Here is a 22,500-nt window from a genome sequence, read left to right on the forward strand (position 1 = left end):
GAAACAAAACCCTGTTTTTTGCCATCTGACTTCATTTACTTACCATCTGTTGTTCAAACGTGTTGAAGATTCTTTCTTTTGTTGAACATAAAATATGATATTGTAGAGAGAACTGCTGTAAACAAACAGGTGCTCCGCCACAATCACTTACATTGTACATGTGAATATGCAATTTTCCACATACTGTAGCATTCTCACAGTATGAAAGGTTAAATATCGTTACTATGCAAAAAATTACGTAAACAAACATATTCTTCCTTAAAACACTTAAAATGACATTTTGTGACCCAACAGGAGTAGTCTTTTTGAAAAAATATATAATGACATGGTGACATTTCTATATGTATTTGATATACAGTGGGTACGGAAAGTATTCAAACCCCCTTAAATTTTCACTCTTTCTCTTATTGTAGTCATTTGCTAAAATAATTTAAGAAAAAATTTTCCTCATTAATGTCAAAGTCCCTTTAAGGCAAGTCATTTCACTCCGCGGCCATCTTTGAAACCCCTTTCGGGCAGTATGCTCGGGCATTCTGTCTGAATGGGAAAACATCAAATTGTTGGCCAAGCTTACGATTACATTACATATTTGGAACCACCAATAAAATTAAGCAACAACTGTATCATAAGTTTCGTTTCTAAACGTCAGAATCAATCTAAATCTGCATTTTATCAGTGTGCCCAAGCTAATGCGACAATCTTATTTATGGCAGTGTTACACATTATCATACTCTGGATAATGATCGTCTAATCACGCTGCTCTTCTGAAGTAATCCACAACTTGGTCTTTATGGCGAAACTCCTTCAGAAATCACAGCGACTCTTTGTTTAAAAGTTTGTGGGTGTTTGAGTAGTTTCTGTCATGCGATGTGCGTTTGACAGGATGGAATTTACCTCGTGTTGATTTCATACAGATTACAAAACCAGAAAACGTTTGTTTTCAAGTGCACTTGGTTCATTTAAAAGTACAGATTCCAAGCTTCATGTGGATATATGTCTTATGTCTGTAAAGCAAATATTCGCTGAGATTCCAATGTGTTTGTTGTTCAACAAACTGTCTATAGCAATCAATGATTGGCTCCTGTGCTAGTAGGCGGGGCTTCATTCGCCATATTGACCGTTACACTTTTCCCCATTCAAAACTAGATGAGTGACATGTCTTGTGTATTCTATAGTCTTTGTTAATGTACACACTGCACCCCATATTGACAGAAAAACACAGAATTGTTGACATTTTTGGAAATGTATTAAAAAAGAAAAGCTGAAATATCACATGGTTCCAAGTATTCAGACCTTTTGCTGTGAGTGACACTCATATATTTAACTCAGGTGCTGTGCATTTCTTAGGAATATATATTATTTATATCAGTGGTCTGGGCTTTTTTTTTTTTTTACAGTCTACTAGTCGTACTAGTATGACATTTTAGTTGGTGTATTCTGCAAACCCTGGTCAAAATGAATGGAAGTTTAAAGTTATTAGTTACTAGGGTTATTAGTTACGATCTCTCCCTGATTAGCATTAACAGCCCTAAATGAGAAGCAGTGGTCCAACATTAGAGTTTTCACCTCCTAAAGAAAATGTTAGCGACTAAGGGGCATTATAAATGTTGAGTTTTAGGATGCACAAATAGTAATCTCCATTGAAAAGAGCACAATCTTATTTGAATTTAAAGCTACAGCCACCAAAACGCCACAATTTGGATCAAAGCCTAAAATGGGCAGTTTCAAAGAGTTATAAAATCTGGAAATTAAACTGGAAAATTTAATCAATAACTTTTGATGTCTTTGGACCACAGTCCTGTAATTAATCAGTCCATCCAGGATTCCATCCAGTGGTTTTCACAGTACAATGCAGAAAATTGATTAAAGTAAATGTTATCATAAGTTTGGAGAATCTCCATTATAAAGTCCCTGCAACCTCCTTGAGGGCCAGATTAATGGAAATCATTCATTTTCTTTTCAGTTTAGTCGCTTTATTAATCCGGGGTCGCCACAGTAGAATGAACCGCCAACTCATCCAGCATATGTTTTACACAACGGATGCCCTTCCAGCTGCAACCCATCACTGGATGTCCATTCACACACACACACACACACACACACACACACACACACACACACACACACACACACACACACACACACACACACACACACACACTATGGACAATTTAGCCTTCCCAATTCACCATGTCTTTGGACTTGTGGGGGAAACCGGAGCACCCGGAGAAAACCCAGCGAACACGAGGAGAACATGCATACTCCACACAGAAACACCAACTGACCCAGCCGGGGCTCGAACCAGCAACCTTCTTGCTGTGAGGCGATTGTGCTACTCACTGCGCCACCGTGCTTCCCCTTAAAGGAAATCGATAAAGTATAATGTTTATCAATTAATTCAAATTGATCAATGATGTTTATTAATCAATAAAAGTATATTTTAAATGCAAAACACTTCGCTTCTGTAACCCCCATAAAACTTCAAACAAAAAAATTACAAATAAAGGAAACACTTTAGTGCCTATAATTTTCTCCACTGTTCTTGCTGTCCTGGGGTAAAAGACCTCTGTCATACACCGCTCTCCTGTTTCACAATGTCATGCAAAATCACAGGGTCTCTACGCGCCACCTGCGCATCAGATTACTGTGCAGTTTTCCCTTTTTGAGTCTTTTGAATGGACGTGATTGTTCCTTGTTTTGACAGACAAAGCATACTGAGTCAGTTCAGCAGAGAAAAACAATCAAACAACTGCAAACATATCACAAATAGACACAAACCTGAAGTATGGCTCATTATGTACACTACCTGACAAAAGTCTTATCGTCAATCCCAGTTGAAAGAGCAACAAATAATAACTTGACTTCTAGTTGATCATTTTGTGGCAGAAGGTAGATTTTTCAGATGAATCATCTGTTGAACTGCATTCAAATCATCACAAATACTGCTGAAGACTTACTGGAACCCGCATGGACTCAAAGAAATCAGTCAAGTTTGGGGAAGAAAAAATTATGGTTTGGAGTTACATTCAGTATGGGGTATCAAGACATTTGTGCTGCCCATTACATTACAAACAACAGGAGAGGGCAAATTCTTCAGCAGGATAGCGCTCCTTCTCATACTTCAGCCTCCACATCAAGGTTCCTGAAAGCAAAAAAGGCCAAGATGCTCCAGGATTGGAAAACCCAGTGACCAGACATGAACATTATTGAGCATGTCTGGAGTAAGATGAAGGAGCAGGCAATGAAGATGAATCTAAAGAATCTTGATGAACTCTGGGAGTCCTGCAAGAACGCTTTCTTTGCCATTCCAGATGACTTTATTAATAAGTTATTTCAGTCATTGGATGCAGTCCTCCAAGCTCATGGGAGGCATACACAATATTAATTCTTTTTCCACTGCACCATGACTTTATATTCCATACTGTACATTATTTCTGTTAAGTGACAAGACTTTTGTCTTAGCAAAGTCAGACCTTACTGTCCTAATTAAATAATTAAAATTAAGGCATGATCATATTTTATTTTGGTAAAATAAATTAAATCTTGAGGCCTTTGTCTTTCATATAAGCCACTTCTGATACCAAACGATCAACTATAGGTCAAGTTATTATTTGCTTTTCCTAAAACCTGGATAGGCAACAAGACTTTAGTCAGGTAATGTATTGTTTGCTGCTTACTGTTTCAAGAATTCCCATCCAATCCAGCTGTAGTTGTGTGGTTTTCCAATGGCCCTGTATGTAAAAAATATAAAATAGCAATGTCAATATTAAGTCTACATATATCAAATACATATAGAATTGTCACCATGTTATTTTATAATTTTCAAAAAGACTTTTACTGTTGGGTCACAAAATGTCATTGTAAGTGTTTTCAAGGAAGAATATAGTTATTTATGTAATTATTAGCATAGTACCAGTATAGTAATTAACTGTCCATACTGTGAGAATGCTACAGTATGTGGTAAATTGCATATTCACATGTACAATGTAAGTAATTGTGGCAGAGCACCTGTTTGTTTACAGCAATTCTCTCTAAAATATCATAATTTATGTTCAACAAAAGAAAGAATCTTCTACACGTTTGAACAACAGATGGTGAGTAAATGAAGTCAGATGGCAAAAAACAGGGTTTTGTTTCATGCAAAACTGAAAATTCGGTCATAATTTACTCTCCCTTCACTTGTTCCAAACCTGTTTGTCTTTCTTTCTGCTGTTGAACACAAAAGAAGATATTCTGAAGAAAGCTGGAAACCTGTAAGCAGTGACATCCACAGTATCTGTTTTTCCTAATATGAAAGTCAATGGTTACCGGATTTCATCTTTCTTCAAAATATCTTCCTTTGTGTTTAACAGAAGAAAGAAACTCACAAATGTTTGGTAACATATAACCATATGAACCTAAGAAACGGCTCACGGGTTAACCACGTACACTGACTCACGGCACTCAATGAAGAAACTTCACACAAGTTACATCTTAGAGCTAGCAGAATTTGAAACTGATATGGAGTAAACAAACTTGACTGTTAAAAAGGTGATTACTGTGAAAATCATCAAGGTTTACTTTCACTTCGCCCAGCAATGGTGGCTTCACATTACGGTTCCACTGAAAGAAAAAAAAAAAAAAACATGTTGGAGCACATCTGGGTTTCTTCCATCATAAAGTAATCATTTAAAAACAATAAATTATGACTTATAGTACCTGAAGAGATCAATCTGGTCAAAATCATATGTTAAACATTAACATTACATGCACAAATTCACAGTTTGTTTACCACATACAGAGTAATGTCTGTAATAATGTACTGTGTCCAACAGGCTAGGTCAGGGGCGGAAGGCTAGCATAATACCAATGCTGTTCGTTTTATGTCAAAATGAATGAGACTAGCACTTGGTTAAACTTAAAGATGATTTAATAAATACAGAATACAGCACTCACCATAACTTTGATGAAGGAAAATCTGTCTGAAGATGATGTTTTGTCGGAGCTCCGCTGTTGCTGCACTTGAATTCGAATATGCATCAGGTGTCAATCAACAACGGCTCACATGCGCATACAAGCTTCAAGATTTGTTGGCCAAACACAAATATTTCACTTCTGTTTCATAAATTGGCTGAACACAATTTAATATGTTTGGTGAATATATATTTTAAATTTGAACTTTAAAATTAATACAGTGGAAATTTTTGTTTTGGGCTAATTATTCATTCATTCATTGATTTTCCTTCGGCTTAATCTCTGATTTATCAGAGGTACCCACAGCAAAATGAACCTCCAACTATTCCAGCATATGTTTTACGCAGCAGATGGGTTTTAGTTTTATCTAACGTCTTTGTTAAGCTGCTTTCTACATTGTAAAAGTGCTATAGAAGTAAAGATGAGTTGAATTGAATTGTAGGGGGAAACTGGAGCACCCGGAAGAAACCCATGCGAACACAGGGAGAACATGCAAACTACACACAGAAATGCCAACTAGCTCAGCCAGGACTTGAACCAGGGACCTTCTTGCTGTGAGGCAACAGTGCTAACCACTGCACCACTGTGCTTCCCCTGTTTTAGGCTAATTATTGGGAAGTAATTTGTTGAGTCAACATTTAATTGTCAGTTTGCACAATTATTCAAATAGTAATTTTTTACAGTGTACAAACAAATCGAATATAACTAGAGACAGATCTTGAGATCTCATTTTCGAGGGGGAATTAGTTTTTTTGTGATATTCTGAAATGTGTATAATAATAGGTCGATGGAAACATAGCTAGTAACAGCTTTTGCACATTCATTTCCAATAATTAAAAACTATGAAATCATTACCAAAAGAGAAATGAATAAAAAAAGATGTCACGCATTTTGTTTTCCAGGTGAAGTGAGCCCAGAGAAATTAAACTCAGTTAGGAACAGTGACAAGATGGGTTCGTTCAGAGAATCAACAAAGTGCCCTCGATGTAAGTGTGAACTCTGTGTTGATCAACATTCATATTCATTTCCAAACAGTTTAAGCCTTTATTACCTGGTGTATATCTTTCTTTCTCAGCTGGAAATGCAGGACTCATGCTGGTCCCCTGCTGGACATCAGTGTTCGCCCTGACCGCTGCAGTCAGTCTACTAAGGCTCTAGATGGACAGAGCAATAATGTCACAGCACTGCCTTCATTTCAGTCCTTTCACAAACATGTACAGCTCAGCTCAATACTGGAACAAACTCTTTTAAAATAATCTCCTTTTGCCATTTCACACCTTTATTCTTGTCTGAAACTGATGTGATCGCATTTCACAGATGTTTCTGCTCTGTTCCTAGTGGAGTTTCGGTGGGATTAATGAATGTGTATTTGTTGTAAATTCCTGAAAAGGCTAACTTAATACTGTATTATACTCTTTCTTTTGCAACTCTGATTTCTGTTTGGTGTATATTTTGTATGACGCAATTGGTGTGAATACAAAACAGCTCTCCTGACTCTGTAATTTGTTATGCGACCGTGTGAAACGATGTTGTACTTTACTATTTTCTTAGGCTGTTGTGTACTTTTGTCTTGGATCAATTCATTCATCCATCTACACATCAATACAATGGACAAAAATATAAGAAATAATTATATTTTTTTATTACATAATCACACACAAATTTGAATGTAGATCTATCTATCTATCTATCTATCTATCTATCTATCTATCTATCTATCTATCTATCTATCTATCTATCTATCTATCTATCTATCTATCTATCTATCTATCTATCTATCTATATTCACAAGCCACTTTTTTAGGTACACCTTATTAGCATCTGGTTGGACCCCCTTTTGCCTTCAGAACTGCCTTAATTCTTTGTGGCATAGATTCAACAAGGTACTGGAAACTTTCCTCAGAGATTTTGGTCCATATTGACATGATAGCATCACACAGTTGCTGCAGATTTGTTGGCTGCACATCTATGATGGAAATCTCCCGTTCCACTACATCCCAAAGGTGCTCTATTGAATTGAGATCTGGTGACTGTGGAGGCCATTTGAGTAGAAAAAACTTATTGTCATGTTTAAGAAACCAGTCTGAGATGATTCGCGCTTTATGACATGGTGCACTATCCAGCTGGAAGTAGCCATCAGAAGATGAGTACACTGTGGTCATAAAGGATGGACATGGTCAGCAACAATACTCAGGTAAGCTGTGGTGTTGCCACGGTGCTCAGTTGGTACTAATGGACCCAAAGTGTGCCAAGAAAATATTCCCCACACCATTTCACCACCACCACGAGCCGTTGATAAAAGGCACTGTTGATGCCAAATTCTACCATCTGAATGTTGCAGCAGAAATCGAGACTCATCAGACCAGGCAACGTTTTTCCAATCTTCTATTGTCCATTTTTGGTGAGCCTGTGCGAATTGTAGCCTCAGTTTCCTGTACTTAGCTGACAGGAGGGGCACCCGGTGTGGTCTTCTGCTGCTGTAGCCCATCCACCTCAAGGTTGGACGTGTTGTACATTCAGAGATACTCTTCTGCATGCCTCGATTGCAACGAGTGCTTATTTGAGTTACTGTTGCCTTTCTATCAGCTCGAACCAGTCTGCCCATTCTCCTCTGACATCAAGGCATTTGCACCCACAGAACTGCCACTCACTGGATATTTTCTTTTTTTCGGACCATTCTTTGTAAACCTTAGAGATGATTGTGTGTGAAAATTCCAGTAGATCAGCAGTTTCTGAAATACTTCAACAACCATGCCACGTTCAAAGTCACTTAAATCACCTTTCTTCCCCATAGTTTGAACTGCAGCAGATCATCTTGACCATGTCTACATGCCTAAATGTATTGAGTTGCTGCCATGTGATTGGTTGATTAGAAATTTATGTTAATGAGCAGTTGGACAGGTGTACCTAATAAAGTGGCTGGTGAGTGTATCTATCTATCTATCTATCTATCTATCTATCTATCTATCTATCTATCTATCTATCTATCTATCTATCTATCTATCTATCTATCTATCTATCTATCTGTCTATCTATCTATCTGTCTATCTATCTATCTATCTATCTATCTATCTATCTATCTATCTATCTATCTGTCTGTCTATCTATCTGTCTGTCTGTCTATCTGTCTGTCTGTCCACACACACGCACGCACGCACGCACGCACGCACACACACGTAAACATTAAATAAACAATTGATAAATTCATTTATTTATGTCAAAATAAGCTCTGTATATCAGGTTTATATTAAATATAAATTATAATTTAATCACATAATTAAGTGCCAGTTCTGACTAAATTATATATAGCCTTAGTAAATATACAACAAATAAAAAAAAAATATAAACAAATTTATAAATAAATGTACAAAGATGTAGATACATATAGTAAAGTAACGTATAAATATATTAATAAATATAAAGTAATAATAAATAATTTTAAAATATAAAATGTCACAGATTGCATTTTATGCAGTTTACAATAGTATCTTAAAAATAAATAAATAAATAAATAAATAAATTATAATACTTTTCTAGTAGGCTACTTACAATTTCCACCATCCAGACTCCTGCAGACGTTGGTGTGGGGGTTGTTGCTAGAAGAGATTAGCCAGACGTTAACGAGAATTATTTATATTATTTATCGAATATTTGTATTGATTAATTGTATTTTACTAACGTATAGTCCTATCCCAACCCTAAACACAACCATTACAATAATGTAAAAACAATAATTATACCAATAATTATTCATATTATTTAATAAATTACCCATTAAATTGTATTTTATTAACATCTACCCTTACCCCAACCCGAAACCTAACCCTCACAGCAATGTAAAAATATTAATTGTTGTTTTACAGTGTCACAAAAATAATGATATTGACGTGAGGATCCGCAGCTGTATCCCATCTAGACTTCACCGTGGGCAGGTCCCGCGCGCGCCATGTGACTGGAAGAGACAGCTGTCAGGTGACCGCGCACGTCATCACTGTAATGGCAGCCTCCGTCGCACACTAAACACAGGGAACAACAGACTTTTACTAATAGTTGACACTTCGGCACTCGCTTCTCCAAGGTAAATGATGAACTGTTTGTTGTCAGTCAGTCATTATAAGCAAATTATGTTCCGAAATCAACAGTGGGTTCAGCAGCATGAGACGAAACCGTTTGTTATTGTTGTTGTCGTTTGAATAATACGCGTGTGCTATTATATATAAAGAAGCGTTTGCGCGCGTCAAACGGTCTCTTTCAGTAGATATGATAGAAAACAACATACGCATATACATGCGTAAACACATAAAACCAAGCGTGTGTGTGGAATATGTTTATTTTTGAGTGCATTGTATTTGTATGAACGGGACGGAGGACTGCCACACCTACCGGAGACAAAACAATACCAAAATAAGTATTTTCGTCGTGTTTTTAGCGTTTAAATGAAGTACAATAGTGTGCTGTTACGTCATCCTGCACCGCACATCTTTAATCTGAAATGAATACTATCTAATGTACTGTTTATATGTGGATTGTTTATATTGTCGCACAGTGGAGCCCTGCTATCCAATCAGGAGCCGATATGATAATTCCGTTGACGTGATTGGATGATGTAAGAGTTACCTGAAGATTCCACAGCCTTGTAACTAAAGCGCATGTCATTTCTGAATGAATGAACACTCGCTGAATGAGATATTCATTCACAAAATACTAATTATAAATTGTAGATACAATGTTTATGACATACATAAACATCATGTTTATAAATAGGTATGGGAGTTTTTTAACATACACCTTGTGATATATAAACATAAGCTATTGATTTAGTCTGCCATTTATAAAAACATATCCTGTTAGTTATAATATACAGTGTTTTTTTTTTAAGTTCACTCTCTGTGTGTTTTATTATAAGTACATGGGTAATGAATTATAAATTGACATGCACATGTATGTGTGCTGTTATGTTATGGTAAAAAATGACTACAGGTAATACTTAATGTCTACAAAAAACTTTTTATGTGCACTTGCATAGACATAAACTTGTAGATTTAGGTTTAGTCAACAGATTTAGTTAGTTTTTTTAAAGATGGAAGTTTTACATTTTTTACATTTGGTTCACATAAATTGTGATTCATATTTAATAAACTGTTAAAAAATATTTTTTTTGTTTGTTCAAACTAATGTTTTTGGTGATTTGATCAGCAGTTTCTGAAAAACTGAGATAAGCCTGTCTGGCACCAACAGCAATGGCACATATCATATACCACATATAATATAATATGGCATTCATATAAATGAGGAAAAAGTATTACCATATGCAATATATTTTGTGACAACAAAGCATGAATTAAAACAATAGCATGCGTTATCTATATGTATATTCATTTATATATATATATATATATATATATATATATATATATGAATAAATATATATCAGAATTTACCTCAAACTTCCTGGAGTAACTACTAGAATTAATTTAAGTAATTATAATTTCCAAATTTATGCCAAGATAGCATAGTAGCTTTTTTCATTTTAAATCTATTGATTAACAAATTTCTAAATACTTTAGAAAGTCATAATATTTATTTAATTATTAAATTAATACTAACGTATTTATGTACTTAATTTACAACAATGGCAGGAATTTGAATTTACAAAAAAATAAAGTTTAGTGTTAATATTCTGCTCTTCAGTTTTACATTTGTGAATCGGTTGCTTGTGATCAGTCTAAATATGAAGACGTGGACGGTATATGTTTAACTATGCCATAATCATAATTTGAGCATATTGCATAATGGCATAATAATTACCCGAGAGGCAGTCTGTGCAAGGTAAAGGTTAACAATCTCATATCATTCCAACTTTGAGCTCCACGTTAGCAGGACGATCTCCGGTTTACACAGCAAAAATGACTACAGGTAATACTTTATATCAACAAAAGCCTTTTATTTTGACTTTCATGTGCACTTGCACACACACAAACTTGTAGAATTGAGTTTAGTCGACACTAACTTGCAAATAAATGTCGATGAGCACACAAAGTAATAAAAGCAGTCAAGATGTTTTTGTAGATGAGATCTACAAAACTTTTCACTTTTGTATTTTATCAATGTTTTCACTCAAAAAAAGTTGGTTCACAAAAATATGATTAATATTTAATAAACTCAAATTATGTTTGCTGTTAGTTTAAACTACTTGTTTAAAATGAGCTGAAACAACACAATTCTGGAGTTTTTATGTTTTATGTTCAATCTACTTTGTATAACTTATGCAAATCCAAATTTGTATAACTTAGTAAGTTAAATTAATTCCTTCACGTTGTTCCAATAAATAAAACCCAGCATTTTTTGTGGAAGCCAGCATTTTATACAGTGTACTGAGGAATCGACTTACATTATAGTTGGTTTGTTATATATTAGAGCTGCACAATATTGGAAAAATCTATTTATTACCTATCATATAGGTGATGTTTTATACAGTAATCAACATCTGAAGTCTATAAAAAAAATTTTTTTAAGTTGACCGAAGACAGGTATTATTCAGTATATCTTTTGATTTTGATCCACTTCTAATGTTGACTAGTGCATATTAACTGCAATTTTAGACTGGCTAACTGCTGATTGTGTTTTTACTCATCAGTCAAAGTTGATGTACCACTGATCGCTCTGTCTGTGTCCCAACAGATACAATGTCTCCGAAGATCACGGTGGAGCTGCTCCGGCAGCTCCGGCAGGCAATGAAGAACAGCAAGTACATCACTGAGCCCATCCAGGCCTACATCGTCCCATCAGGAGACGCACATCAGGTGATTTCACCATGCACTAAAGCATGATGCTTATAAACACATCTCAAAAAGAGGGCAGGTTATGACTGGAATCAAGGCAAAGGCATTGCGAAAACAGTGCAATGGTAATTCGTGCAATGCGAACATTCTGCGAGGTGGTCGGACAAAAGCTTTATTAAATTCTATTTGTTTTATATTGATGCCAATGGACCCTTTTAACATTTCTGGGTTTCACTGCAGCAGACGTCATCATACTTGGGTAAACTTAAGCCCTAGACAAATCACATGATTTTTATTGTCGGTTACGAAAGTCAAATTATACACTTTTTCAACAGTTTTTTTTCCTTGATAAAATCTTGACTTGTCGTGGGTAACAAATGTGCCAGAATACACGTTCCTTGATGATCAGTCATCCTGTGATGTCCAACAAGCGTTATTTCCCAAAGCTGTCACAAGTGTTGCTATAACAATATTTCTTATCTCAAATTCAATTTTTTATCCTATTTCAATCTCAATAAACACTGATACTTGCAGACAACTAACTTAGAGTGCAGTCAATGGAAAAGTACAACAAATAGTTTTTTAAAAATTCCATTTACTGAAATAATAAAAGAAAAACGCCATGATCGTGTTATCAAGACTTTCAGAAAAAGGAAAGAAATAGTGTGTGACTAATGACGACATCAAATTTACTGTTCTGCCCCATTGACGCTGCATTAGAAACCCCTTGCACAAGCGGTAATTTGTTTTTTGTAATTTGAAGCAAAGATGATATAATACATATGTAAAATCATATAAATGTTCATACGCTTTTTAAAAACAAAATCAAAATATTAAAAACTTTGAAGGATTTATGATTATGATGACCGTTAAACACGTCATAACAGTTTTGTGAAAAGGGTCTATTGTGATATTTAAAGAACAAAATATCTTAATCATGCTAAATAGAGCTGTTGCAATTTACTAATATTAGCTTCCTTTTACACTTAGAGTTTTCTAGAAAATTGCTGGTAAATTTGCGTGAAGAGATCATGTGTGAACGGACCCTTTTGGAAAATATCTGATACATGGTACCCATACAATGTTCATTCAATCATTCATTTTTCTTCGGCTTTGTCCCTTTACGCATCAGGGGTCACCACAGTGGAACGAACCGCCAACTTATCCAGCATATGCTTTACACAGCAGATGCCCTTCCAGCTGCAACACAGTACTGGGAAACATCCATACACACTCATTCACAAACACACTCATGCACTACGGCCAATTTAGTTTCTCCAATTCACCCATAGTGCATGTCTTTGGACTGTGGGGGAAACCGGAGCACCAGGAGGAAACCCACATGAACACGAGGAGAACATGCAAACTCCACACAGAAACGCCAGCTGGTTGAGCCAGGACTCGAACCAGCGACCTTCTTGCTGTGAGGCAACAGTGCTAACCACTGAGTCACCATGTCACCCTTGCATACAACATTCTGGTGGTCAATTTCATTCATTCATTCTTTCATTCATTTCCTTTTCGGCTCAGTCCCTTTATTAACCAGGGGTCACTACAGCAGAATGAACCGCTAACTTATCCAGCATATGTTTTACACAGCAGATGCCCCTCCAGCCACAACCCAACACTGGGAAACACCCCTACACTCTTGCTTTCACACACATACACTACGGCCAGTGTAGCTTATTCAGTTCACCTACAGTGCATGTCTTTGGACTGTGGGGGAAACCGGAGCTCCCGGAGGAAACCCACGCGATCCCGGAGAGAACATGGAAGCTCCCCACAGAAATGCCAACTGACCCAGACGGGGCTGCTTCTTGCTGTGAGGCGTCAGTGCTAACCACTGAGCCGCTGAGTCACTCTCACATACAATGACACTTTTCTTTATAGGTTTTATCTGGATTACCACAAATAAAACCTATATAGAAAAGTATGAATTTCCTGGAAGTCAATTTCATGAACTGATATTCATTTATCAATGATAATAATAAACTTTAGTTTTTATAGCGCCTTTAAAGTATATATTAAAATAAAAAAAAGTGTAAAAAATCTATTATGATTTTAATAAAAGGCAAAAAGGACATCACACGTTTTGAGAAGAGATGCAGATGCAGATGCAGATGCAAAAGGGGAAAACACTACAGCTTTGTTTAACACTTAAAACAGATGAAAATGTTTGACTGATTAAACATGAAGAGTATCACCAAACCTGTTCCTGGAGGTCCGGTGTCCTGCAGATTTTAGCTCCAACCCTAATCAAACACACCTGAACAAGCTAATCAAGCTCTTACTAGGTATACTTAAAACACCCAGGTATGTGTGTTGAGGCAAGTTGGAGCTAAACCCTGCAGGGCACCGGACCTCCAGGAACGAGATTGGTGACCCCTGGTATATACCATATATGGTTCATCTGTGTTCTTCATATCATCTCGGGTATTTTCACATGAATATTAATGCATTTTTATAATACAATATACTAATCAACAACGCAGCCTTCATGTGTATACAGAATACCGTAAAATAACACATTTTGTTTCACTAAAAAGAAAACAAAACATGGTTTGCAATTAAGTCTTTGTAAGCAGAAATCAATCTATATTTTGCAATGTTAACTGTAGATTGTTCAACCATGTAATTTTTATTAGAACTGTGGTTAAACAAATGCTTATCAATAATCCAAAAAAAACATGATTGCTACAATTTTACTAGAATAAAACAAAGTTAAAGTTTACCATTAAAGTGTCCTCTTTTAAGTGTAATTGTTTCTTTTATTTACAATAGTGTGATTCAACGGGCACAATCTATTAATAAGAAATTGATTTCTTCTGCTGTTTCTAGAGATTTCAGGATATATTGTCAATATTTTATGCTTTTAGCCATTAAAATTTTGTAATGAAAAATCTGTGGACTGTGATCTACAAACATTAAACCTTAAAAACATCCAACAGTATGAACACACTTTCTCAAACATTACATCATCTATTTCAGCTGCTGCAGTGTGTGTGTGTGTGTGTGTGTGTGTGTGTGTGTGTGTGTGTGTGTGTGTGCGCGCGCGCGCGTGTGTGTGTGTGTGTGTGTGCGTGTGCGTGCGTGTGCGTGCGTGTGCGTGTGTGTGCGTGTGTGTGCGTGTGTGTGTGTGTATATGTGTGTCTGTCTATCTCTGTCTTTAATCTGTATTGTGTGAGTGATGGGCTTTTCCCGCTGTGATTATGAAAGGTCCACTAATTACGTCGTGTGTGTGTCCTCCTACCAAATGTTTTTCTTGATTCGTCTGGTTAAATGAACAGTAATTAGGTCTGATTGCAGACAGAACTGTTTTCTCTTCATCTGTGTGTGTGTCTTTCTTTGTAGAGTGAATATATTGCGCCGTGTGACTGTCGACGTGAGTTCATCTGTGGATTCAACGGATCTGCTGGTGTGTAAAAAACAATTAATATTAAGGTTTTTTCCATCAAATTTTTCTTTTATTTTGTATCTTTCAAACACAGAAAAACATGATGCAAACTATAAGCATATATCAAAGTGCGTATACTGTATATACATGTAATAACCAATATACAGGTTGTTAAATAATAGTATCAACAATAGTGCCAGCAATAACAACACTAGTGTCAATAAAAAGGAAAAACTGAAGAGTAATGACAAGGACATACTAAAACAAATAAAAATAATACAATTAAATAAATTAATATATATATATAAATATATAAGCCAAATCTGTATTTAGGGTTAAGTAAGGGTAAAATTAAGCCAGTTAAAAATAAATAAATAGAAGAATAGTAATAGACAAATAGAAATAGGTATTCAAAACCGTGCTGAAAGAGGTCTACGACAATGAAGAAAAGTTATTAGAAGCCCAAACAGGGAACCTTAAATTACTATAAAAAGAAAAAAAAAAAGATACAATTAATAGAAAAGAAAAATAAATGTTAAAAAAATTATATAATTAAAAAAACAACAACAATAATAAATTAAATTAAATTAAAAATGGGACCTGGAACCAGAAGTTTCTGCTTTTTGATGTCTCATTGATTCAAATTAGTAAACCTTTCAGTTTGTCCAAGGTTTGTGCCCAAAGTCTGATGGTGTCCTCTCTTGCACCATGGATGTGAGCAGTGGACATTTCCAAATACACAATGTCAATAAAAGTATGAATCCAATTATGGTGATTAAGAGAATGTGGAGGCTTCCATCTTGTTGCAACTATTTTCTTGGCTGCTGTCAAGCCAGCTAAAAACACTCGCTTTTGAGACAATTAATAAAAAGTTATATGCTATACAGTATGTACTATATTATATTTTAAATTAATATATCATATCATGTTTAATAGCATATTTTACTGGGCCACAGTTTAACTTGATTTTGTGGAATTGCCAAAAATATCATAAATAAAAATATATAGGCACCATGACATTTTTTACAAGATGCACAAAGCAGACAATATATTTGATTATTTTTTTTTTTTAAAAGGTTGAATCTCTAAAAAAAAGCAATATTCGGATGTCAACAACAGTAGTACAACCCAAAATGTGACAGTAGTTAATAATTTTGAGTAGCTATAATCAGCAAAATATGCGAGTTTCATTAAGTTCAGTGGAATTGTTTGCGTTTTTTGCTTCCAAAATGGTCGACTGATGATGTCTCATTAGAAAAATCTATTTATATAATAGCAATTATACTACTAATAATATTACAGAGCAGAGCAAAAACTAAACTTTCCTGTTTGTTAATTTGAGGATATGTTTATAGTATGGCTGCACAATATATCAAAACATGATTATTATTGCGATAATGGTACAGTTGAAGTCAGAATTATTAGCCCCCCTGTTTATTTTTTCAACACATTTCTAAACATAATAGTTTTAATAAGTCATTTCTAATAACTGATTTATTTTATCTTTGCCATGATGACAGTAAATAATATTTGACTAGTTATTTTTCAAGACACTTCTATACAGCTTAAAGTGACATTTAAAGGTTCAACTAGAAAGGCTCAACATTAGGTTAACTAGGCAGGTTAGGGTAATTAGGCAAGTTATTATATAACTTTTGTTCTGCAGACTTTTGAAAAAAAATATATAGCTTAAAGGGGCTAATAACTTTGACCATAAAATGGTTTATAAAAAATTAAAAACTGCTTTTATTCTAGCCGAAATAAAACAAATAAAATTTCTCCAGAATAAAAAATATTATCAGACATACTGTGAAAATGTCCTTGCTCTGTTAAACATAATTTGGGAAATATTTAAAAAAGAGAGACAAATTCAAAGGGGGGCTAATAATTCTGACTTCAGCTGTATATGCAATAATCGGCACTGACTGTTTATCCAGATTTGATATCCATCAGATGGGGCCTGACTATCTTTATACCTGCCTACCCAGTATATGCTGTTTTGCTATTGGCTAGAACGTGAATCTGGAGCTGAAAATAAACACTAATGATGTAGAAACAGGAGAGAAAAATAACAGCCAATAAGAGTCATAATATCTTCATAAATATTCTAGGTCAGAAACATTTTTTACATCAGAAAAATATCCATTATTACCTGTTTATTTAGTATGATCATTACATAAATAATGTTTTAAGTAAAGCCAATAAACATAGCTTTTCTCTAGGGAAATGCTATAGGATAAGAAATATCACTATCGCAATGCTCAACAGCAATATCACATATTTTCCCAGTATTTCCCAGTACCAAGAAAAAAATATTTGGATTGCATTTCGTAACTCCTAATGTCGATAGTAAACACACTCGATGAATTTTTTTTCCAACACATCCCATAATTTCTAAAATATCAGCTTCTACCAAATGGTTGAAATGTCAGTTTATTTTAAATGAACCGGAATTAATACATATACTATGAAAAATCTGAAAATGTAAAGTGTAGGATCAATTTCTTTAAAGAAATATTCAAAATAAATCAATTTTGAATACTAAATCCCCTTTATTTTTTGAAGTATGCCATAAAATATTTCAAATTCTCATTTAACATGTTTTTTTTGTTTTTTTTGAAACAGTACAACCAAAATCAAATGTAGTCATACAACAGGATTATTTGTTAGATTATTTGTCAGGTTTGTTAGATTTTTTTTATTTTTATTTTTTTTGTAAACCAACAATGCTGTGCGTGTAAACCATTATTTAAAACAGTCATTCTTTAAATGACTTTAACAGTCATTAACTATATAATAATTATTAACAGTAATTATTATATAACAGTAAAAACATGGTCAACCGTTTGGTAAAGCGGCAGTCAAAGGAATATGCAGTATTGCTGTTATTTTTGCGATATTTTTAGCGATATATAATTTTTCTAGCCTAACAAAAGGTTATATTTTGTTGGCATCAGTGTAGTCATTGTTGTGTTTGTTTGATTCAGGTACTGCTATAGTCACAGAACAGCATGCGGCTTTATGGACCGACGGCCGCTACTTCCTGCAGGCCAGTCAACAGATGGACAACAACTGGACTCTCATGAAAATGGGTACAAGCAACGCTAGTCATAGTTTATGACTCCCAGCTGCCAGATCAGCTGCTGCAGCTATTATTAAAATGACTGCATACAGAAACGTGAAAGCATGGCAGCCAAGATATTAAACATTCATTAGGATATGCAGTATTTTTTCAATTTGATATGCATTCAATAATAGTTTATTTATTTTCAGAAATAAATAAAAAAAAACATTGCTTACCATTCTCTCACCCTTGTGGGCTTCCAAACCAAATGATTTTCATTTTTCTCTCTGTTTGAACACACTAGAGGATTTTTAAAAGAATTTCGCAAACCGGTGACTTCCATTGTAGGAAAACTAAATACTGTGAAGGTCGCTGACTTCCAACATTTTTCAAAATATCTTCCTTTGCGTTCATCAGAAGAAATAAAAATTGTAACTAGTGAAGTGTGAGTAAATGATGACAGAATATATATTTTTGGGTGGATTTTCCCCTTTGTAGCTCTCTAGCTATGCTTTTGTTAGTGTAAATGCATGCAGCATTTTTCAAAATAGCTAAATGAATATGAATATTATTATGATTTTCTTTTGTTTTGATAAGGACTGAAGGAAACGCCATCACAGGAGGACTGGCTCATCAGTGTCCTCCCGGAAAACTCCAAAGTTGGAGTCGATCCCTGGATCATTGCTGCTGGTCAGTAATTCAGTAAACTGAGAAGTACAGTTATGGATAAGGTTATTTTTATTTCTGTCTGCGGAACATAGAATTATTTTTATTTTAGGTGTAACACCTTTTTATGCAAAAATTTGGCTGTGAAACTATGTGCTCTTGCATTTTAAAAGAAGATCGCAGTGATATGCCATTTGGTTTCTAGTGAAAGCTAGATAATGTCATATTTGTCAGACAGAAATCCATAGTGTAGCAGTTTTGAGATGTGGGAAAATAAACTCAAACTGAAAAATAGGCTATGCAAAAGTTTGGGCACCCTCTCTTTTGTGTGGATTTCAAACCTTAATAATAGTAACACGGGTGCAACCAATCATGAAAAAGGTTATTTAAGATAACCTAATAATAGCTAGTTGTGCTTTTCCTTATTATGAACCAGAAAGTAGCAATATGGGAACCTCAAAAGGACTTCATAATGACCCAAAAACTAGCATAATTCAACAACATGAATTAGGAGAAGTATACAAAAAGTTATCACAAAGGTTTAAAGTCTCTATCTCTACAGTCCGAAATATAGTAAGAAAATGGAAGGCCACATTGAACAGTTCTTGTGCAGGAAAGATGTGCTAGACTAAGATAAATATCTGAAAGGCTAAGGCGAAGAATGGTTAGAATGGTCACAGACAAATCACAGACCACCTCCAAAGAGCTCCAGGAACATCTTGCTGCTGATAATGTCATTGTAGATCATTTCACAGTCCAGCGCACTCTTCACAAAGAACAGCTCAATAGAAGGTGATGCAGAAGAAGCCTTTTCTGCATTCTGCCAACAAAAAGAGACATTCGAGGTATGCAAAGGCTCATCTGGACAAGCCTGAGTCTTTTTGGAAAAGTATACTGTGGACAGATGCCACAACCATCGGCGCTTTGCATGGTGGAAAAAGAACACAGCATACCAGAAGAACCTGCTCTCTACTAGTGAAGGGTCCATCATTTTGTGGGGATGTGTGGTTAGCACAGGTACTGGAAACCTTGTCAGAGCTAAAGGTCGGATGGATTCCACCCAGTGTCAGCAGATTCTGAAGAACAATGTTCAGGAATTGGTCAAGAGGCTGAAGTTATGACAGGGTTGGACGTTTCAGCAGGACAGTGACCCAAAGCACAATTCCAGATCTACAAAGTAATTCATGCTCAGACACGATACAATGTACTAGAATGGACATCACAGTCCCCAGACTTGAACATCACGAAAGTCTATGGGTTGATTTGAAAAGGGCCATTTACGCTTGGCACCTATCAAACCTGACTGAACTGGATAAAATGTGCAAGGAAGAACGATCCAAAATGCCTTCAGCAAGAATTCAGGCACTTATCCTTGACTATAAGAAGCATCTACAGGCTGTTATTTCAGCAAAAGGTGGCTGTACAAAAGATAAACGTCTGACATTATTCTGTTGGGGTTTTTGCACCTGTCTGTTTTGTTAAGACTTAAATTGCATTGCATCTGTTGATTAAATAAATATAATGTCAGAACTGAAATGTTGCTGTTTCCCTAGGGTATAAAATATATCCAAATTAAATTGCTAATTTGAAAGTCCAGCAGGCTATGGCTTGCAATTATGAAAATTATCAGGGGTGGCCAAACTTTTGCATACAACAGCATTATTTATGTATTTGAACAAAATGTTTTTAGTTATTAAATTCATTTTATTAACAAATATTTGATTCATATTTTATAAATATTATGTGGGATAAATGTAATATTATTGTGAATTTAAAATGTTTCCCACCAATTACATCACAATGTTTCTCAGAAAACGTTTCTAAAGCTGCTGTTGACTTGAAATTTTCACTAGATGTCAGTACCAACCAAAGTAATCCATAAATACAAAGAAAAACAAGACAAATTATTTTAGAAATTATGTTATGTGTAACAAATATTTGTATGAGTATATATATATATATATATATATATATATATATATATATATATATATATATATATATATATATATATATATATATATATACATGAAATCAGATTTTTTATGAATTCTAATCAGTAAAAAAGTGTATTATTATAATCAGTATAATCTCAATATAATCACTTAAAATATTCCTAGTTCCTTAAGTTTTGCTTAAGTTAAGTTTTTAAATGTAAATGTTTTAAGTAGTCTGTTTTGATGTGAATTACAAAAAATAAATGCACCATTACTTCACATGTTTCATAGCATTCTCAATCCTGTGTTTGCAATGAGAGTAAGCTCAATGTTTTTAATAGTTCAGCGTCACAAGTGCAGATTGATATTTTGTTTTTCAGACCAGTGGAAGAATATGTCGAAGGCTCTGAGCGGTGCGGGCCACTCTTTAGTGGCGGTGCAGGAAAATCTGATCGACGCCATCTGGGAGGATCGTCCTTCTCGACCCAGCACCAAACTCACTGCCCTCGCCCTCAAATACACCGGTCAGACACATTAATACATCAAACCACAACACACACTGAGTTTATCAAATGAATTGAATCAAACTTACACATAGCATCTTTTCAAATGTACATAATAAAAAAATCCAAGTCTCCCAGTCGTTGATTTTACGCAAATAAAAAAATATATATTATTTATTTTTTCAATCTCAAATTGTTAAAAATACATTGCAAAAAAAGCTTTTCTTTTTGTCTTATTTCTAGTCCATATATCTAAAAATTCCTAAAGGTGCTCCTAAAGCATAAAAATACCATAATATGTTTGCAGATATTTAAGAAACATGCCACATGAACATGCTTGTTTATCTGAAAAACAACGCTGAAGCCAGATATTCTGCTTTGAAAATGTGCGTTACGTGCCTAAATGTTGTCTTTGTTTTGGTTCTTTTAACCCGCCAAATGCCAGCACCCCGGGCTGCCTTGTTGAAAAACAGCTTAAAGCATGTGTCCGTGACCAAAATGCAACCTCCGGTGGACAGTAACAGACTCCGAAATGTGACGCAGATTCAGAGTTCCACATGAGGTTATTAATTAGAAAATTATTACGAGTGTAAACATTAGTTGAACAGGTTACATTGTAACCCCATGTCCCAACAACATGATATGTGATGAGATTTGCATTGATAAGCAGTTTGGCTGTTTGCACCAAACAAAACACGACAGAAACTTAAATACAGCCATTCAGAAGCACAAAAATGCTCTCACTCATGAAATGGTAAGGTTTATAATCTAATTAATACATATGAAACATCTTTGACATTATTAAATGTAGATGCTGAATCACTGATATGTGTTGGTTTGCATTATTTCACAGTTCTAAAGTTCAATTTCAAACGGTTTATTTTATTGTCAAGATCTGAGGTGAACTATCTGCTGCTGCTTTCAGTAGCATGGCAATAAATGTCATGTAAAATGGCATTTAAACTTACATTATTAGCATTTAACACTGAATAAAGCACATGAGGTGTACCTCAGGTGATCAATGTCAGTTTTCTGTTATTCAGCTGCAAGAAATAAAGCCGTTTCTAATATATCAATTTAAGGATTGATTAGAACAAAAACTCCTCTTAATATGGAAATTATCACTTCTATCGTGTGTCGTTGCTTTTATTAGCAACCAGCTTAAATTGAGGCATTTACATCTCAAATTGCAGCAGGTCAA

General features: G+C 34.9%; 2 protein-coding genes across 3 annotated transcripts in view; both read left to right on the forward strand.

The window, feature by feature from the left end:
- The window catches only part of cusr (Copper-only SOD repeat protein), a 16,035-nt gene extending 9,580 nt beyond the window's left edge, over nucleotides 1-6,455 (forward strand). Inside the window, exons 9-10 of the mRNA XM_056448246.1 lie at nucleotides 5,856-5,939; nucleotides 6,029-6,455. Of these exons, the coding sequence (XP_056304221.1) occupies nucleotides 5,856-5,939; nucleotides 6,029-6,111 (167 nt within the window). The 3' untranslated portion in view covers nucleotides 6,112-6,455. The remainder of the gene's footprint in view (nucleotides 1-5,855; nucleotides 5,940-6,028) is intronic.
- A 2,474-nt stretch (nucleotides 6,456-8,929) lies between these two features.
- The window catches only part of xpnpep1 (X-prolyl aminopeptidase (aminopeptidase P) 1, soluble), a 25,509-nt gene continuing 11,938 nt past the window's right edge, over nucleotides 8,930-22,500 (forward strand). Inside the window, exons 1-6 of one of the 2 annotated variants that reach the window (XM_056448079.1) lie at nucleotides 8,930-9,031; nucleotides 11,635-11,756; nucleotides 15,087-15,150; nucleotides 18,117-18,221; nucleotides 18,791-18,883; nucleotides 21,177-21,320. In XM_056448079.1, the coding sequence (XP_056304054.1) occupies nucleotides 11,640-11,756; nucleotides 15,087-15,150; nucleotides 18,117-18,221; nucleotides 18,791-18,883; nucleotides 21,177-21,320 (523 nt within the window). In that variant the 5' untranslated portion in view covers nucleotides 8,930-9,031; nucleotides 11,635-11,639. Of the gene's footprint in view, nucleotides 9,032-10,772; nucleotides 10,870-11,634; nucleotides 11,757-15,086; nucleotides 15,151-18,116; nucleotides 18,222-18,790; nucleotides 18,884-21,176; nucleotides 21,321-22,500 lie in introns of those variants that run through there. The other variant, XM_056448078.1, reaches the window with a different exon arrangement.

This window comes from Danio aesculapii, chromosome 22, assembly GCF_903798145.1.
Source record: "Danio aesculapii chromosome 22, fDanAes4.1, whole genome shotgun sequence".
NCBI lineage: Eukaryota > Metazoa > Chordata > Actinopteri > Cypriniformes > Danionidae > Danio > Danio aesculapii.